The sequence below is a fragment of the Balaenoptera ricei genome, chromosome 9, assembly GCF_028023285.1.
Source record: "Balaenoptera ricei isolate mBalRic1 chromosome 9, mBalRic1.hap2, whole genome shotgun sequence".
NCBI lineage: Eukaryota > Metazoa > Chordata > Mammalia > Artiodactyla > Balaenopteridae > Balaenoptera > Balaenoptera ricei.
Window position 1 is genome coordinate 62,138,169 of NC_082647.1, and position 21,496 is coordinate 62,159,664.

Below are 21,496 nucleotides of genomic sequence, written 5' to 3' on the forward strand. Positions count from 1 at the left end.
AGACCTGCAAGTTGTCCTTGGAATATTAGGATTTGGTCAGTCACACGAAGCAAGAGGAGAACATTTCAGACAAAGAGATGAACACCCAAGTCAACATTACAATATGTTTGCATAGCAATTTTCTATATGGGAAAAATTGTGAAAAGCTTGAAAAACAAACATAAGTACTTCTGCTCTTTGCAAAATGGCAGGCTAGATACTCTGAAGGGTCTTTCTGCTTTCCAACAACCATACGATGACAATACAGGCTTTTCAATGCATTGCTGGGCTTCCAGGAAATAAGAAAATACCCAAAGCCCTCCATCCCACAACAACAAAAAATGGGGTAGTGGCCATCTATCTAGTGGCCATCAGACCCACTTTCATGCTGAGACAACTAAAAAAGATGAAGAAAAAAGAGTCACCTGGAAATCACCAACGTGCTAATAGGCTCATAGGAATTACCAGGCATGAAGATGGGAAGCTAGAGAGGTACACCCAGCACCCAGAGCAGGTTTTGTCCTGGGTGAGTTTCCTGCCCAAGAAAGGTGGCTGAAAGGCTGAGCAGCATAAACAAGGAAAAAAGGTGCTAGCCACAAAAAAAAAGATGGGTAAATTTGCATTAAAATTGAGAACTTCTGTTCACTAAAAAAAGAAAAGAGTAAAGTAAAAAGGCAAGCCACAAAGATATTAGCAACACAAATAATGAGCAAAGAATTCAAATTCAGGATATATAAGGAACTCCAGAAATTCAATAAGCAAAGGCAAACAATCCAATAGGAAAATCTCCCCCAATTATAAACAGACATTTCACAGAAGCAACAGCACAGATGGTAAATAAATATGGTAAGATGCTACCAGAGAAAAGCAGATTGAAACAAGATACCATTTCACATCCATGATTAACAAAATGAAGAAGTCTGACAATTTTGTGTTAAAAAGAATATCAAGCAATGGGAACGCTTATACAACAACTGGTGCGAATTTATAATGAACTGGTTCAAACACTTTGGGAAAAAATTTGGTATGATGTACTACTTTCGAATGTTTACATATCCTGCAACCCGCCAATTCCACTTTTGGGTATATATCCTAGAAAACCACTGGTACATGAGCACCCAAAGCCACACGTAAGAGCATTCATAACAAAGCTGATGAAAAACATTAATTAGAAACAATTTAACATAGACAAGGTAATGGTTGAATATGTTGTGATATATTCATACCAGTATTATACAGCTGTGAAAGTGAACAAGTATGAATTATAATGTAATAACATATCAAGTGAAAAAGAATTACACATCATGAAACCAATTTTTTAAAGCTCAAAAAAACCTAAATAATAAATTATTTAGGAATACATTTAGATATGGTAAAACAGGGATTAATTATAATATTGAATGAAAGTAGCAAGTTGCAGAAGACCAGGGTATGACACCATTTTTATAAAGTTCTAAAATAAGTGAGACTATGTATTATTTAGAGGTACATAGAGATTTATGTGGTTTCACATGTAAAATTACATATAAAAACCAATAACAAATTGAAACGGTAAGACCAAAATTCAAGATGGGTTACTCTAGCAGAAAGCAGGGGGTTGGGATGATGGAGGGGCTCACAGGACGTTTCAACAGAATTGCTTATGTTTGGTTCATTCTCCGTGTGATGTGTTCACCGGTGTCCATCTTGGTATCATGTTTTTTTAATTTACAAGTATGTTGCATATATTATTTTGTAGTATCAAATAGTACATAATAAAAATTTAAACTATACAAAATTGTTTTTGCTAAGATGGCTGTTATTCCAGCTCCTCCTTCCTTGGGTGCACTTTTGTGTACCCCCAAACTCAAATGAGGGTCACAGACCTGAAAGAAGAGGAAAGTGTGTTGTGAGATGATATATACCAATGCTGTCTGAGTTCAGCTCAGAACTAGTGATCTTCCCAAACTGGATGTCATAAAATGACAGAGCCAGTTCTCTACTACTCTGTTGGGTTATATTTCAATTTGGTGGATCATTTTTTTTTTTAGTGTACGCTGTATGTTTAAAATGCTCTGCTCAGGAGTTCATGTGGGCTTCAAGTGGTCCTTGACCGTCAAGTGCCTTCCCATCCCACCCCACTAAAATTCAAAGTTGCTTTTACACATTTTAAAGGAAGGGTAGAAAATGTTCCTTTGTCTAAATTACAATTTTTGTTTTAAATATATAGCTTAAACATACAATAAAGACTTTTCTTCCAAATATGTTGGAAGAGTGGGGAATGACAATTGTTAATAAATCTGAGTTGTAATTTTAATTCAGATTGGTTTCTTAATCATTTTCAGGGCAAATGAGGCAAAAATCCAACTACCCTCACCAACCCCACTCCTATCCCACGGCCGCTTATCTCTCAGAACCACTCCATCTTGCTGGGTTTCCCTCAGGTGGGATATCTTTCTTACCTCACCACCATCTCTGCACAAACGTACTCCCATCACTTCTAATGTCCATACCCAGTTCCTTCCCCACCAGCTACCTTTTGCTACAGGCAGGGCTTTTAGGGGTTTGGGGGACTGAGGCAGGTGTGAGGGACTGGGGGAGCCAGGGGGGAGTGGGAGTGGTCTGGGGCAGAGGTTTCATCCGACATAATACATGCAAAGGAATTAATGGCAATCAGAACAACATTGCAGGTTGTGAAATAGATAGAACATGTGTGTTGAAGTTACACAGCCCTGGGTCAGACCCTCCATCTTTGCCACTTTTTAGTTGGGTGACGTTTGAGAAGTTCCTAAATTTCTCAGAGCCTCAGTGTCTTCATCTGTAAAAATAGTTAATAATACTTACATCCTAGGGTGGTTGTAAGGATTTGACTATGTTTATAAGTTGTCAATGTTCAGTATACACTCATATATGGTGTTTTATTTGTATTGGGTGAATATTGAAATTATAGAGATTCTTTCTAGGCTTGTAGATAGAGGCATAGATTTGACTCAGTACAGGGTGATTTACTTGCTCATCCTTGAATGCAGATTTCTTCACGTTTCTTTTCACTGTTGAATCTATTTCCTGAGCCTTTACAGCCACTGAACCAAAAGCGAGCACAGGAGTTGACCTGTTTGTCATAATACCATCGAACCACATATTCTCTACAGTTTCCTGGCTGTAGGGGTTCCAAACATCTAGGATCTAGAGTGAGAAAAGGATAGCATGTTATTATAAGTTTTTCTTTCACTGAAAAGTAAAAGCTTTAGGAAGCTTATTCTCCATGCACACTAACACACCAACTAAAAAAGTATGGTTCTAGGTTAAGGACGGGTTCCTGAATACCTGACATATTTCCTCTACCGCCTGAAACTCCAACATTAGATGTCATTCCTTTGAAAACATAAAAGTTTTTGATCTTCATGAAACCCCATTAAAATGCATATTTTCCTGACAACGCTGTGAGCCTTGATTGGCTAATACTCTTGTGAGGATTAGTTGACAGGAGAAAGATAGGACTTCTTCATTTACAATGGACTTGATTTGAAATCAAATTAGCACTTGGAATGAAGATGACTTTGGCCTTCCATACACATTCCCTCCAAGTTTGTTCATAGAAAGCACCACTATGATCACATGTGATTGTGCTTACTAAAGGAGGAAAATCCTTTTAAGTTACAAAAAAATGTCAAATAAAGGACTCTCTTTTTTTTTTAATTGAAGTATAGTTGATTTACAACATTAGTTTCAGGTGTACAGCATACTGATTCAGTATTTTTGCCGATTATACTCCATTATAGGTTATTACAAGATAATGGCTGTAATTCCCTGTGCTATACAGTATACCCTTGTTGCTTATCAATTTTATACATAGTATTTTGTATCTGTTAATCCCACACTCCTAATTTGTCCCTCCTCCCTTCCTTCTCCCCTTTGGTAACTGCAAGTTTGTTTTCTATATCTGTGACTCTGTTTCTGTTTTGCATATATCAATACATACATTTGTATTATTTTGTAGAGTCCACATATAAGTGATATCATACAGTATTTGTCTTTCTTTGAATTACTTCACTAAGCATAGTATTCTCTAGGTCCATCCATGTTGCTGCAAATGGCAGAATTTTGTTCTTTTTTATGGCTGAGTAGTATCAACTGTATATATAGACCACGTCTTCTTGATCCAATCATCTGTTGATGGGTTGCTTCTATGTCTTGGCTATTGTAAACAGTACTGCTATGAACATTGAGGTGCATGTATCTTTTCTAATTAATGTTTCTGTTTTTTCCAGACATATACCCAGGAGTGGAATTGCTGGGTCATATGGTAGTTCTATTTTTAGTTTTTTCAGGAACCTCTCTACTGTTTTCCATAGTGGCTGCATCAACTTACATTCCCACCAACAGTGTACAAGAGTTCCCTTTTCTCCACATTCTCTCTAACATTTGTTATTTGTAGACTTTTTAATGATAGCCATTCTGACAGGTGTGAGGTATATCTCATTGTGCTTTTGATTTACATTTCTCTAATAATTAGTAATTTTAAGCATCTTTTCATGTGCCCTCTGTATGTCTTCCTTGGAGAAATGTCTATTCAGGTCTTCTGCCCATTTTTTGATTGAATTCCTTTTTTTTTTGATACTGAGTTGTATGAGCTGTTTTATATTTTGGAATATTAATCTGTTGTCAGTGGTATCATTTGCAAATATTTTCTCCCATTCTGTAGGTTGTCTTTTCATTTTGTCTCAGGTTTTCTTTGCAGTGCAAAAGCTTTTAAGTTTAATTAGGTCCCATGTGTTTATTTTTGCTCTTATTTCTTTTTCCTTAGGAGACTGATCCAAGAAAACATTGCTACTATTTATGTCAAAGAATGTTCTGCCTGTGTTCTATTCTAGGAGTTTTATGGTTTCAGGTCTTACATTTAGTTATTTAACTTTTTTTAGTTTATTTTTTTACATGGTGTGAGGAAATGTTCTAATCTCATTGTTTTACATGTGGCTGTCCATTTTTCTCAGTACCACTTGTTGAAGAGACTGTCTTTTCTCCATTGTGTTTCTTGTCTTCTTTGTCATAGATTAATTGATTGTATGTGTGTGGGTTTATTTCTGGGTGCTCTATTCTCTTCCATTGATCTATGTGTCTATTTTTGTGCCAGCACCACACTGTTATGATTACTGTAGCTTTGTAGTATAGTCTGAAGTCTGAGAGGGTTGTACCTCCAGCTTTGTTCTTTTTTCTCAAGATTGCTTTGGCAATTTGGGGTTTTTGTGGTTACATATGAATTTTAGGATTATTTGTTTTAGTTCTGTGAAAAATATCATGAGTATTTTGATAGGGATTGAATTAAATCTGTAGATTGCTTTGGGTACCATGGCCATTTTAACAATATTAATTCTTCCAATACAAGAACAAAAGATATCTTTCCATTTCTTTGTATCATCTTCAATTTCCTTCATCCATGTTTTATAGTTTTCAGAGTACAGGACTTTCACATCCTTGGTTAAGTTTATTCTTAGGTACTGTAATATTTTTGATGCGATTTTAAACAAGATTTTTTTTTTTACTTTAAATTCTGATATTTCATTATTAGTATATAGACTCACAACAGATTTCCATATATTAATCTTGTATCCTGTAACCTTGCTGGAAGTATTTATTAGTTCTAATAGTTTTTGTGTGGAGACTTTAGGGTTCTCTATATAGAGTATTGTGTCATCTGCAAATACTGACAGTTTTACTTCTTCCCTTCCAACTGGATACCCTTATTTCTTTTTCTTGCCTGATTGCTGTGGCTAGGACTTCCAATACTATGTTAAATAGAAGCAGTGAGAGTGGGCATCCTTGTTTGTTCCTGAATTTAGTGGAAAGGCTTCCAGATTTTCACCACTGAGTATGTGGGTTTGTCATAAATGGCCATTTTATTCTTTGTTTTCCAGTTGTGTTTATAGTTCTTCTCTGATCATTTATTCTTATTTGTGTTTCTCCCATTGTGGTTTGATGATTTTCTTTTGTAGTATGCTTGGGTTCCTTTATCTCAACATTTCTTTTAGGGTAGGTTTAGTATTGCTTAATCTTTTAGTTTTTGCTTGTCTGAGAAATTCTTTATCTCTCCTTCTATTCTAAATGATAATCTTGCTGGGTAGAGTATCCTAGGTTGTGGGTTTTCCCTTTCAGCAGTCTGAATACATCATGTCACTCCCTTCTGGCCTGCTAACTTTCTGCAGAGAAATAAGCTGATAGCCTTATGGGGATTCCCTTGTACATGACTCTCTGTTTTTTCTTTCTGCCTTTAGAATTCTCTCTTTAACTTTTGCTATTTTAATTATACGTCTTGGTGTGGGTCTGTTGGGGTTCATCTCGTTTGGGATCCTCTGTGCTTCCTGTACCTGGATATCTGTTTCCTTCTTCAGATTTGGGAATTTTTCAGCAATAATCTCATCAAATGCATTTTTGATTCCCTTCTCTCTGTCTTCTCCTTTTGATACAAATGTAGGCACGTTTGATGTTATCCCAGAGATCTTGCATGTTGCACTTGTTTTTGTTTGTTTTGTTTTTTTCTTGTCATTCTATTGTTCTGATTGAGTGATTTCCATTCTTCTATCTTCCAGATCACTTATGTGGCTGTCTGTGTCATTTATTCTGCTATTCATTGCTTCTGGAGTATTCTTTATCTCAGATACTGAATTATCTATGTTTGATTGGGTCTTTCTATTTTCTAGTTCCTTATTAAAATGATCTGTGTTTAGATCATTTCTCTTCCCAATTCAATTAGCATTTTTATTACCAATGATTTGAATTCTTTATCTGGTAAGTTGCTTATTTCTGTTTCATTGTTTTTTCATGGGTTTTCTCTTTTGCTCTTTCAGTTGAGAGTAGTTCCTCTGCCTTTTCATTTCACTTAAGTTTCTCTGTGTCTATGAACCTAGATGAAACAGTTAGCTATTTTGGTTTGGAAGGGGTGTTCTTATGTGGGAGTGTCCCTATGCTGTGTGCATGTGCCCACTGCCTTTGGTGGGAGAGCTGGATTTGATGTGGATGCCAGCCATGTCTTTCCTCAGGGTGTGCTGGCAGCTGTCACCTTGGTACGGGATGGGGCTGGAGGTGGAGGAGCTAGAGCTGGAGCTGTGTGTGAGGCAGGACGTCCTCTCTGCTCAGTGGTTGTCACCGCCCTTGGGTCTGCTCCCAAGTTGCTGGAGTGGAAGCCCCGAGGGTCAGGCTTGAGCTGACTCTTCTCCCTTAAAGTGTGTGTTTTTCCTTCTCCTCACTCTGGGATCTTTGCCCCCAAAGGAGGGGAGTGCTGAAGCAAGTAGGGCTCATGGGCTTACAGAGTTTGGCTCAGATGCACCCCATGATCCTGTCTTTTCACTTGTTTCAGTTGTGGCCACCCCAGATCTAGTGCTAGGCTGTAGCATGGAGTGAGTGGGGCCAGAATGTTCCTTCAGCTTGGGCTGGGTCATGCAGCAAGGTGGTCGTGGGCTGCCACTTGAATACACGCCAACAATGGCTGCCTCCATGAAGGGCTCTCTTTATATCACAATTTTCTTTTAAGAAGATCAGCTTTTTAAAAAATAAATTCATTTATTTTATTTATTTACTTTTGGCTGCTTTGGTTCTTTGTTGCTGTGTGCGGCTTTCTCTAGTTGCGGCGAGCGGGGGCTACTCTTCGTTGCAGTGCCTGGGCTTCTCATTGCGGTGGCTTCTCTTGTTGCAGAGCATGTGCTCTAGGTGCATGGGCTTCAGTAGTTGTGGCAAGCAGGCTCAGTAGTTGTGGCTCAGGGCTCTAGAGCACAGGCTCAGTAGTTGTGGTGTCCGGTCTTAGTTGCTCCACAGCATGTGGGATCTTCGCGGACCAGGGCTCGAACCTGTGTCCCCTGCATTGGCAGGCGGATTCTTAACCACTGCACCACCAGGGAAGCCCAAAAGATCAGCTTTTACAGGACAATAAAAACATGACCTTCTAATGTCAGTTTACGAATATGTTTCAGAAACACTTCCACTATCCAAAAAAATAAAAAATAAAGCTAATTAGAGTTTCAACAATAAAGCTATTTGTTAAATCCCTTTTTATTTCATGTTTGTCCTTAGTGCCTTGATTATTATTTCTTACTGAGGAACTTATACCAAGGTGAGAAAATTCCCAAAAAAGACCAAATAGATACTTGCTGCCTGACACTTGTGTTCTGTGTGACAGTTTACATGCCATAAGCTTCATTTCTCAATAGCAAAATAAGCCCTTTCTCCATCTGCCATAATCATTTCCCCAGATTTGGATTATGTCTCAATTCACTTATTTGCTAAAACTGACCTCTAAATTTACCTTTTCGGCCAAATGGAAGGGAGCAAGTGGATTCTCGCTACCTCCACTCTTTAAAAACAATAACTGAATAATGTATATTGTTATCAAGCCAATCTAAGCTACTTTGGGCAAGGATGTTGTCTCTCTTGCATGTTCTTCACAAATGTGTATGTAATGATTAATTTCTATAGACATTAACTCCATAGAAAATATGCTGATGAATTGGAATCTAGATTCTAGCTTCTTTTTCTTTCTTCCAACCAGGGGTCAAAAATTCAAATGTCTACATGTGTGAAGGCTTCATGTAAGACAATAGGGAGTGGTAAGAGCTACTGCAAACATGAGAGCAATATCCTCTCTAAAGGCTTTCAAATTTTAAAATAACAATAAACACTATAAGAGCTTTAAATTTTTTGATTGACCAAATTTGTTCCAACAACCAGCCAGTTTTCTAATTCTATATATAATAGAATGAAAAGTGTCTTTTGTCATCCCTGTTTAGAGTCAAAACATGTTCTCTCTGGATGAGATTTTAGAGACCATCCTTTCTGTGCCTTCTTGATATTATAGATACAACAGCTGATGGGCAGAAATCTCTTACCTTTGTGCACAAACTTTTCTCGCTCTGAGTTCAAAATGGGACTTTGAGCTCTGGTTTCCAGACCCTCTGCCTGATCCTCAGGGGACCTGAGCAATGGCCCCTGGGTGGTGGCAGCCTCAGATGATGGAGTGGCAGCAAGGCTGGCAGCCCAGGTGGGCTCTGAAGGCTCATTCTCTTTGTCCTGGGCTCCAGAGACACTGACCTATACAAAAAATTCACAGTTTTGAATCTGGTGATATCAAGTCAAAAAAGCTACTTTGCTTTGGGGAACACTTAAAGAAAAGTTTCTCCCCAATTCTTCAATATTAATTATTTCAATAAAAGCTCACGAAACGATGCCTCTCCCCTGTGTCAGACGTTCCTGAATACCTAAGTTATGGATTTTCTGACCACCTCGTGGTCACACACATTTTTCCCACTGCCAGGCACAAATGCTGTTGTGCTGGGCCTTTCAGAGAGATCTACCTGCAGGGTACAAAAGATGTGAGTTTGGGAGGAGTTCATCTTCATCCTTTTCTTAGTCAGTTGTATGAGGAGGGAAAATAACCAATAATTTCTTTGACCTTTTTTTTTTTTAATGGCCTTTTCCTCTCTGTTTTCTAAAACTAGAGAACTTAACAATATATTCCAAAATATCTACCATGAACTCCACCAATGTTGAGATTGGGAATTGAAGTGACAGAGGACAATAATACTGTTAAAATAAAAACAATAGCAGTCACTTCTCATCTCATCCTATTATCTGGACCCCAGCAAATGTCAAATGCTGCAGGATGCTTAGCTTCTAAGAAGTTCTGAGAAATGTATGCTAGCTAAGGGATAAAGGATTATAATATCAAAAGCAAGTTTTCTGAACTAAGATTTCCAAGTTTCATCTAAATTTATGATATGTAATGAAACAAGGAAGAAAATGTGTTTTGCTTAAAAACCTAAAAAAAAGTCACATCAGTTATTCTTGACTACAGTTGCCAGGAGCTAGGACAATCTTTTATGGGTCCAATTAAGTTCTTTTTCTTTTTCCTTGGACCCCAGCTACATGAGGTTGAATCAATAATTCATTTCAGTCCTAGCACAGTGTGGTCATTTATCCTCGCAAGGCCCTCTCTTATTTGTTTGCTTTTGTTTATTTAAATAGGCAAATCTGTGAACTAGGTAAAGTCATTTTTGATGCTTCCTCACCTGTGGTTCCTGTCATGTTATGACCAAAGCCAGCTGTCATCATTAGCTGCTCTCTGCCATCTAAACTGTTCCACTGCTTTTGATTCTGTACACACACACACACAGACACACACAGACACACACACACACACAATGTGGAAGAGCTAGCTAACTCTATTACTCATCTATGTATATCTTTACAATAATTAAATGATTATCAGAGCAAATATTTCCATTGGGACTGGTCTGGTTATCAGCCTATACAAAGGGCACTCAATTCAAATACAGTAGTGATGTTTCATTAATGCCAAACACATCTTTTGGTACAAATGGAGGTAGACCTGTGGGTCAGTTGGCATTCCTCTTTCTTTCAGAATGATCCTGTATATACAGATGATGATTTGAATATGAATTTTGTTATATTCATAGAACTACAGAATTTTAAGTTTAGAGGAAACATTTATCAGTACTTCATTTTCTATGGAGGAATCTGAAGCTCCAAATAATTAATAATTAATAATCTAAAGCTTCCCCCAAATTATTGGTAAGTTAGTGGCAAAATTAGAAATGTCCTTTTCAGGAAAGAAATACTGTTTTGTTTTGTTTTGTTGCTTGCTCATATTTCATTTTAAGCAAAAAATAAGTTAAAAGAAAAGCTTGACTGAGGAGTAGCTTATCAAACATAAAAAAGACAACAGGCATTATGGCTACACTTGAGATATACTGTCAGGTGAGAATGTTCCTTTGCAGAAGGTCACTGGGCAGCATGGTTCTCTTAAAGGAATTAACTCAGCCTCTAAATAACCATCTTGTTCAAGTCTTAAGGTCTCATAAGTCATTCTTTACCTCTTGTAAGTTTAGGAGTGTATGTTTTCTTTCTCAATCACGTCATTATTTGGGAATTTTTAAAAAAATAAATAAATTTATTTATTTATTTATTTATTTATTTATTTATGGCTCTGTTTGGTGTTTGTTGCCGTGCTCAGGCTTTCTCTAGTTGTGGCAAGCGGGGGCTGCTCTTCATTGCGGTGCGCGGGCTTCTCATTGCGGTGGCTTCTCTTGTTGTGGAGTGCAGGCTCTAGGCGCGTGGGCTTCAGTAGTTATGGCACATGGGCTCAGTAGTTGTGGTGCACGGGCTTAATTGCTCCGTGGCATGTAGGATCTTCCCGGACCAGGGCTCGAACCCGTGTCCCCTGCATTGGCAGGCGGATTCTTAACTACTGCGCCACCAGGGAAGCCCTATTTGGGAATTTTGACTACTAGAACATTATACCTCAGGTTCTAGAACAAGTGAAATATTTTTTTTTCATAAATGAGAATAATTTTATCTTTTGGCTCCATGAGATTTCAGTTTATTTAAGCAAATATATAATTATATTATGTATAGTTTACATAATACATAATTATATATTATAGTTTGCCATTTTTATAATTTTCTTATTACAAAAGCAAACATGTTCATTGAAGGGAATTTACAAAATCTGAACAAGCAACAGGAAGAAACTAGAAATCACAAGTGATTCCACCTCCCAGAAATAATTGTTGTTGATACTCAGGTGGTTTTTTCCCCAGTCTTTTCTCTATATGCATATATATTTTTTAACAAAATATATACTGTATGTTTGGTTTTCTGGGTTTTTTTAATTTAATATGTTTCCATATATTTTACTGTGACTCTATAACACCATTTTGAATACAGAATATACATAACTACAATAGCGTTTTTTAACATTTAATTTACTTGCTTTTTTTTTTTTCTGTAGAAACCACATTGCTCATTCTGGTCAAAGAACACACATATTTGAGCCTTGTGAGACAAAGTTTTACCAATGTGTACTTTCACCAGTAAGTGTCTTCCCTTAAGCTATCACCATTTATGAGACATTATGATTGGAAAAAGAGATCAAGTTTGATGGGTCAAAAGTCCTCCAACTGATCTACCTATAGCCCCACCAGTCTGCTTCCTCCCCACGTTTGTAACCCCGCATCCCACTCCTCCCAGAACACCCTGCTACGCTTTCATTCCTTCCTCTTCCTCACGCTGCCTCTGGCTCTCAAAGTCAGTCCTCCCACCACCGCCCAGGAAAAGTTCGTCCCCAGCAGCAGAACCTTCCCCAGGGACCGAGTCAGTACTAAGGCCCCCCTTCCAGAAGGGGCATGGTACCTCTGCTGCTCCGTACTTGGCCCTGACCATGCAGAAGTTAACCTGTAAGCCTATCCTCTCGATCATTTCTGGTTTCACATGTGTAAATATCACTTTCCTGATAAGACAAATTAAGCCATGCCACATTTCTCTCTCTCGCTTTTTCTTCTTCCTTCCTGCCTTTTCTTCTTTATTTAAAATCTTTATAGCGTGGAGGAGGAAATATTTGCCACTGGGTAAATTCAGAATGGGTCAGAGAGAAAGACAGAAAGAGGGAGAGAGAGGGGGATAGGGGGACACTTTGGATTCATTATTCAATTCCTCTAGGCTTTATTATTTTACTGGCCATGCCACACGGCATGCGGAATCTTAGTTCCCGGACCAGCGATCGAACCCGCGCCCCCTGAAGTGGAAGCAGCGAGCAGTCCTAACCACTGGACTCCCAGAGAATTCTCTCCTCTAGGCTTTAATGTCATCATTTTAAAATAGGAAAGGATTAGCCCCTAACCTACCTTCCAACTCTGAAAGTGGGATATAAGCCGCCCCAAACTTTACTGGCAGAATACACACCGAATTCATGATAGTGGCTGCTTCTGGAGAGAGGAGGAGGAGGAGGAGGAGGAGGAAGAGACTCTGAAGGAGAATAGCAAGGACTCTAAGTTTATCTGAAGCAACCAGTGATGAACAGAGGGAAACACCAGTTATGTTTCGGTGGTGGGCACTCCAGTGTTTGCTATATGCGTTCTCTGGTTTTTTTTTTTTGTTTTTTTTTTTAATAAATCTTAAACCTAAACACAACAGGCTGCCTATCAGCTCTGCACACTTCTGCTCCCCCCACACTGGCCTGCCTTGGAGGAGACGAATGGCCCCAGCTCCGAGCAGGGCTCACACAGTAAAACACAGCAGAGGAGCCGGGCCATGAGGGGCCGACACTTGGAGGCCGGGCTGTTCTGTGCAGCTGGACAGGCAGATGTGTTATGCTCAGTCCCTTCTAGCCTTAGAGCAGATCTTTAAGGGGAGAAAACAGATTTCAAGCAGCATCCAAGAACGTGAGTATATGACTTAAAGGAGGATAACTAAATAGGTGCCACACAGTTCTAGAAGGTCCTTTGGTTTCTGATTTCCGAACATTTTCCTCATAACTCATTACCCAGAACCTTGCATATATTGCAGACAAGCTCTTTAAACTTGAGCTCCCGTCTTCCCTGGATGAGTGCTGATGATCATGAGTATTAGCCCATGTGCTCAGACTTAGCTTTTCCCAGCACTGCAGGGCTACGTTTCTCCCAGTCAGCTGTGGGGATTCTTCTCCTGCCAGCTGGGGCACTGCCAGGGCCTTCAAGGTGCCTGGCTTCGCAGGTTCTGACCTTGATTGCCGCTTCCCAGATGATAACACTTCTTTGCCAGGTCTCTCAGTGCTCAAGCACTTAAGCTGAATGCTCTCCATTTGCATTTAAGGTTGCTGAGGACTGTCAGGAACACCTTGAGTTTGGGCTGCACCTCCCCTGATCGCCCGCAGCTTTCCTAGGGAGAAACTGCAAGATTTTATTCCGTTTAAACCCTCTCGTACATTAGTATAATGTCCTCCATTCTGGCATTGCCCAGTAAAGATTTTTGACTGTTCTAATCACATACTTTTACAAAAGGAAGAATCTTCTGATAATAATCCCTTATTTTACAAATGAGGACATGGAAACCTTAAGAAACAGGTGATTCACCCAATGCCAGGCAGCTGTCAGATCTCATTTCTAAGATGTCATTCACTGTGAAATACACTATAAATTTTAAGTCTAAAAAAAGATCACAGCATACTAAGCAGATGCATACCAATCTCTGAAATAATAAAGTAGGAAAAGTATAAATTCTGGAGACAAGGAAATAAAAGATTTAGCTTCAGCATTGAGACTACAAGCCAAGTTTCCTAACTTCCAGATCTGGGATATTTTTTCTCGATCACTTTGCAATATGTTATTTTTTTCTTCTCCCTAAGAGAGGAACATCTTACATTCTAAGGCTAATAAGTCTATGATTAGCAATATATGAGACTTCCACAGACACATCACCTGGCAATACTAATAATTCATTGTTATGCAGTTTATCAAGAAGAATTTGAAGTTTTTTTGACTACCACAATGAGAAAGCATTAATTCTACTTTATAAACAATTAAATTATTGTATTGACCAATATAACTATATCTGTGTATGTGGCTTAGTCAAGGCCACTTACAAATAATTAGGTCTGATTTCAGGAAATCAACTTAATTTTCGTGTCAGTGGAGAAAATAAACTAGTATTAGGCTTAGTCCCAAGTCTTTTGAAAGTTTAAAAAGTCCATGTATTTTGAAAGTATTGATTATGGACTTCGAATAGGCTACTTCATTCAATAGTGAGTATAATATGATGGAGCAACCTATAAAATTTTACTTGAATATGACATAAGGAGAGAATATAGATGTACTCAAATATTTGTGTCTCTTTCCTAATCTGTCATGGATACTCAGTACCAAGTTAAAACATAGGCCATGGTACTGAAGACAGGTTTTTAAGAAAATTCAGCCAAAATGGAATCATATATATGATAAATAATTCAATGATGTTATTTTTAAAAGAGCAAAAAAATAAAATGACACTATCAGCCAGTAATGGATAAGCTGAAGAGGATATAGAAAAGAGAGGTGGGATAAGAGTTTTGAGACCATATTATTAAATACTGATAAGAAATGATGAGGCCCTGATCTAAAGCAGTAGAGGTATTGAGGAGGAGAAAGGAATTGAGAGCATAGATCGAGGGATGATAGGAACAGACCAAAGACCACAGTACCAACAAGTGGGGACGATACAGTGAGAACAGAGCTACAGGTGTATCCTAGATTTCTCGCCAGGTACCCGGCTGGTTGGAGGGACCACACCCCTAGGAAGGAAATCTGGAGGATCAGCACGGTGAACGTATTCCATGTTGAATGCCTGCGGGGCGCCCAGAAAAAGATGTGCACAGACAATCAAAATGTGAATCTGGGACCCAGGAGAAAGGTCTGGATTGGGGGGGGCAGATTTGAGAGTTAGCACACGTGGCTTTGGAACTCAGAAAGAGAATATGGAACAAGAAGAGAAGCAGGCTAAGGACAAATCTCAGAAAAATTGAGTTTAATGTTAAGGGGTAAACAGAGAAAGAAAACACCCAAAAGCAATTGAGAAAGAATGCTCAGAAGAAGGACAAGGAGAGAGACGACTTGCAAAATCAGAAATAAGCGGCGGCACGGTGATATATGCAAAAGAGAGATTAGGTAAGAATATGGCAGTAAGGATTTGGCAATCAAAGGGTTGTTGGTTCCAGCTGAGCTTCAGGGGCATATTGGAGGCAGCAGCCTGACTTCAGAGGGTTTTCCAGGGGAACAGAAGTGAGGAAACAGTGAGAGCCAGAGGGAGATGGAGAGAAGGAGAGTGAGGGTGCATGTGTGGTTGTGAGCGGCAGAGACAGCAGAGACTGGCCTGTGGAATAACTTTATTATATAAACATAGAGATAGGACAGTAGCAAAAGGGACATGTGAACTAAGAGAGGGTTTGGGAATTTTTGAGATGGGAGAGCCTGAAGCCTATTTCCTGACTCTATGGAAAGAGTCAGAAGTGTCGGCAGGAAAGGGTACCACAGGGAAGGAAGATCCTGGTCTTGGAAGAGGCAGAAGGGAATGGCCTCAGAGCACAGTAGGGGACAAGCAGGTGTCACATCAGAGTTGAGGACAGAGCCCATGGTCAGGTCTGAGGATGAAGGAACACATCCAATTCCATTATCAAGGCAGAACCTGCCTAGGGCTCCGGTTCTCGAAGAAATTGCCAGTGGAACCCTGGTTTCAGAAGTGGCCCTCTTTAGATGGATCTTGAGATGGAGTAAGAACACATAAGCGTTGTGGGGCATTGAGAGTAAGAGATGGAAGAGATGGAAAAACTGAAAATGGAGATGGAGATCTTTGAGCAGCTTGTGTGATAATGCAAGGAGGGGAGAAATGCGGCCAGTGGAATGGGGACCAGGGATAGGGTCTCACTAAAAGAGAGGATGGACAAAGAGAGGGCAGGACAGCCAGCAAAGTCCGCCTGCTGTGTTAGTTTTCTGTAATTTACATCTATACAGAACATCCATTTCTTCCATAGAAATGAGGAACCTGCATGCTCGGCTTAAGGCTGGCATTGGACTGTACATCAGGACCATATTAAATAGAAGGAGGGGACTCTGAGCTCCCCCTTGGCCTCCACCACGCCTCTCCACCTCATGCAGGAGCTACTCAGAGGGACTCTTCCCACACCAGCTTGGCTGTCACCTTCACTGTGTTGCTGTGGAATCACTCCTCATAGGAATCCCACAGCCTCCTTTCTACAGAGAGAAAAAAATCTTTGCTGCCAGTTATCTAAGTTATTTGCAATCTGGGGACAATTTTTCATAATACAAAAAAGGACCTTTATGGAAAGGGTAGACAGGGCTTCTTTCCTTTCTGCTCTTTCAAGGGGGAGAGAAATCTGCAATACTGTTACAAGAAACTGGCTTCAGTGAATAAACACTCTTTGCATTGACATTAATTATGAATACATTTAGAATGACAAAAAGTGACTTCATACATGAAATCCATATACTTATTTGCCTAATGGGCTGTTACTGGATATAGCCACTTGGTCTGATTAAATGTTTACTTGATTTAATTGCCCTCTTCCCATTTATATCTGAGAAATCTTTCCCCAACTGGCCACACCCAGAATGAATAAAGGAACATCAAGTACCAACATTGTTAGTCCCATAAAAGATAAGGATTTTTTTATGTATACAATCTTGTTAATGATAGTATAGCTGATGCCTTTCTTGGAAGGAAATCTTCAGATTTCTTTTTCTAACAGTTGGTATAGCCTTGGTTTGGTCCATAAGTATTTATTGAGCATCTACTGTGTGCAAGATGAAGCACAGTTTTAGGTCCTGAGAGACACAAAGTTTAATTAGACACAGATGTCCTCAAGGAATTTAAATTCATTAGGAAAGTTAAGGTACATACAAAAATAAGTATTAACAATGTTAAAATGTGATAAATTCCAGAAGAAAGTATAAACTATCCTGAGATTTCAGGAAAGAGGCAGAATAGAATGGATGTACACGTTTAGCTTCTCAAGACTGGCCTGAAAAGGCAACAGAGCTGGGATTGCCAAAGCGTTATGAATTTAGTGGAACTGGGAAATCCTTCTGCTTTCCATATTTCCCAATACATCTGTTTGTAGATGTACAGTGTACATCATGTTCATTCCACAACTAGATAAAATAGTTCAAATGCACGTCCTTCTTGACTTAAATCAACCCATTGGCTTAGATTTCTCACAAAAGTGTAATAACTGATATCAGATTTTCCCCTAAAAACAGATTTTGATAGAAAGGAGAGGGAGAAGGAATACAGAGCTAGGTGTCTTAAGGAGTGATAGAAGAGACAACAGAGAGGAAATAGAGACGCAAAAAGGGAAACAGGGCTTCTGAGATTGTTTATTTATTTTGCAGTATTGCCTAGGGTAGGCTTGGGAACAATCTGAGGATTGAAAGGTTTTGACAGATTCATGTTACGTTAGGTATTTTGATACTATAATTACACTTTTAGATAAAGGTGGGTGTGCATGGACAGATACATATGTTTTTGTATTTATGTGTGTGTATACATTATATATACATACGACCGATCTAAAATGTGAATATAAATGCATATATGTTTGTTCAGACTAAATATCTATTAGGATCATTCATTTTTAAAAATTCACTCTTCGGTGCTTGTGCAAAGAGAGACAGGGTGAGAAGGTGTAGAGACAAGAGGGACTATCCAAGTTCAAGTTCATTACAAGCTCCCACTATCTCAGTCAGAGGGCCCCTAGGGAGAGCCAACTGATACCCACCCTGTGACTCTTGGTGTTACAAATCTAAACTATTTTGGATGTCCTCTTCTTATGCCCTCCCCCCTCCCCAGCTACTAGAATGATTCCTCTGTCATAACCTGTTAGCATCACTTTTCTCTCAGGGCATCTAACTTCCTGCGTCATGACACCAGAGACACAGGCTCTTGTCTCATTCTGTGCCGTTGCCTTGGATGTCCCTCAGCCACCTCCGTACAAAATAAGCCCATTATTTTCCTTCAAAGAACCCTACTCTGCCTCCTATATTCTCCATCTCAGTGGATGGTGTTTCAGTTCACCCCATCTCCAAGCTAGAAATACAACCGTCCTCCCCAAACCCTCTCCCTAACCTCCAATCCATTCAGTCACTAAATCCTGTTCATTCTACCCCAGAAATGGCTTTCCAATCCATATGTCCCTTTATTCCAATGACCCCTGCCTTAGTTTAAGGCCTCATCATCTCTCACCTGGACCATTACTCCTCTTATCCCACCTCCAGTCTCCTCTCCCCCTCCTCCTTCTATTTATCTTTCATAGTGCAACCAAATGTGACCATACGACCCTTGCTTTTAAGACTCTCCTGCTTTCTCCTGGTTGCCTGGCCTATGGATGAAGTTCAAGCTCCTTAGCTTGACACATGAAGCCATTTATAATTAGTCCTCAAATTATTTGTCCAGTTTTAACTCTCGCCCTTCTGCCAGATACACCTTCGGCTCCAGTTAGACTGAGCTTGTCCTCATTTCTTAAAATGCCATTCCCTTTGGATTTCCCCTTTGCCCCCACATGTTCCCCTTTCTTGGAAATACGCTTCCCCCTACTCTTGCCTTGAAAAACACTTACTTAGTCTTAAAACTCAGCTCAACACCACGTCCTCTGTAAAGGCTTCCATTACTCTGCCCTGAACTTAACTGCACCGTCTCTTGAGCTTTGTCCATAGCTCTGCTGAAGTTCTTAATACCTCTTGTACTTATCTGTTCACTGAGAGACCGTGGACTTCTCCTGGGCAGGAACTGTGTCCCAAGAGCCACCCCTGAGCACTGCAGTAAATGATCAATACATGCCGCGGGAATTCATTGATTATGAGGAGAGCTCCGTTTAGGCACCACTTGCTGGATGAAACCTGAGTTTGCTCTTGTGTAGGAAGCTTTTAGAAAGGGACATGGGTTGACTAAGGGAAGAACAAAGGGATAACTCACACAAGCAGGAGGAGATGGGCTGTGTACATTACTGTCTGTAATTTACTTTAAAATGCTCAGTAAAAACCAGAGTTGGCAAATCCCCATGGGCCAAATCTGAGTCTTCACCTGTTTTGGGAAATAAGTTTTATCTGAACACAGCCATGTTTATTCATTGAAGTACTGGCTATGGCTGCTTTTGCATTTCAAATGCAGAGTTGAGTCATGGCAACAGAGATCAAATGGCCTGCAAAACCCAAAATCTTTACTCTGTGGCCCTTTACAGAAAGGGTTTGTTGACCCCCTGATATAGACCATGTGATATAAATGCGTGTGTTAATTTCAATCTACAATCCAGGGGCAGTCTGTTGCCCTAACTGGAATGTCCCATCTCGAAGTCGGCTCGTATTTAATCAAATAGAAATATATTAGAGGCCTTTCTGTCCTTTTTTGAACATAATATAAAAATCTTGTGAGTCCTGTAATCTGTCCCCATAGGAATGGCATCCTAGGCCTGACTCCTGAATGGTTCTGCATCCACCTACTGATCTGGAGGTTTCTCAGGGCCTTAGTCCAACTATACAGTTAGCTGAATCCTGATGCTTGAGTATTGTTGCACTGGCTCAAAATGACTCTTTCATGTCTATGAAGACTTCATAAAAGGACAGCACAGGGGCTTCACTGAGCTTACAAAATAGGGACACTGCTGTGTGCCTGCTTGCTAGACGATGTCCATACATGTAGTGAACATCAGTCCACAGCTGCTTTAGTTATAACGTGGTGGGGAAGAGACTACAACACTCACTTACGAGTAACTAAGAGAGGTTCTCCAGTTTTCACCTAAAAGAAACTAACAGTTGCTTGTGACCTGATGGGCTGAAGTCAGTTCCCAGAAGCTTGCTCTAAGGACGATCACATTTGTCTCAATACATTCAGGAGGTAGTTCTCTCATGCACAGGTGATTGGGGGGCTTTGAAACGAAGCACCCACCTTGTGCGATATGCATGCATAGTTTCCCTCCCTGTCCCCCCTCTGGGCACAGGCGGGGGAAGCTAAATGAACAAGAGCGTGGATTGGAAGGTGGGAGAGTGCAGGCTGAGCATGTGTGCACTTGGAAGAAACTTGAGAGGGTGCAAAGTGGGGAGGGGATACACAGACGGATGAAGGAGAATTGTGACCCCATACAGAAAGATCTGCAAATGTGGCAAGGGGGTGATGCAAATAGTATAGTATTAATCTGTTCTAATGTACATGATTACTTTTGGTGGTGGCAGGGATATAATATGAAAATATTATTTGTAACATTTAATAAATAATTATAAAATATGCAAATATTAAAAAATCTCATATTCAAGCTCATAAGCCCCAGAGCTATTTCAGAACTAGAAATCTGGAGACAAAAGCCTACTATTTAGAGCCAAGGACCTGAAAATATCCATACCTCAGTTGATTCTTGACAGTGTGGGGCAAGATTGTCTTTGATGTAAAACAGACTGAATACACGATTTTAGGCTCACAAATTAAGCAAGACAGTTACTTACGGACTCAGAAATTTCTTTCTGGGGTTCTGGAGCAGATTCAGTGAGTTCTTCCCCCAATATCCCAAATCCAGGTTGAAGCAGTGGTGAACCCAAAATATGAAAGAGGTAGGATTCAAAATCCTCACAACTTTTTTTAAACAATTTTTGCTTCAGGGTATCTATCTTTTAAAAGAGAAGTAGAAAAGGGAACAGGAGGAGCAATGAAACATTACTCAAAATCTGTTTAAAGAGACCATTTGCACTCTCCTTAAAGTAAACAGACACTTCCCCATCACCTGAAGTCAACCACTAGGGGAATGAAGTTTTACCGCATTTTTACCTCATCTGTAAGAGGCCATCTAAAATAATTTAATTATTTAATTTAATTTAATAATAGTCGATGGCCCAAACAGGCAAAAGAATGACTTAAATGCTTGTTATCCAAAGTGTCTGTCTGTTATCTGTGAACTACTCTGTGGAAGGGGCAAGTCTAATGCATAATAAGTTTAACAGGCAATTACCTCTGGTTTTGGGAATTGCAAAAAGCCAGCCAGTCCAAAAATATATCCCTCATTGCCGAGAACAAATTAATAACTCCTTTGATTAAGATGATAAAGCTCTTCAATTATTAAAATATAACGTGTCTCTGAAATGTGTAATATTTCTGGCCGTTCTAACACATTAACAGCCCAGTGAGATTGAATAGACCAGTCACCCGATAGGGTGTTAAGGAAATGGGACCCCGGGTTAGAAAGGTC

The 21,496-nt window shown here is 39.6% G+C and overlaps 1 protein-coding gene across 1 annotated transcript in view; it reads right to left on the reverse strand.

The window, feature by feature from the left end:
• Positions 1 to 2,971: 2,971 nt before the first annotated feature.
• COL28A1 (collagen type XXVIII alpha 1 chain) overlaps positions 2,972 to 21,496 on the reverse strand; it is a 153,940-nt gene continuing 135,415 nt past the window's right edge. The window contains 3 exon segments of the mRNA XM_059932803.1: positions 2,972 to 3,144; positions 8,898 to 9,036; positions 20,760 to 20,917. Of these exon segments, the coding sequence (XP_059788786.1) occupies positions 2,972 to 3,144; positions 8,898 to 9,036; positions 20,760 to 20,917 (470 nt within the window).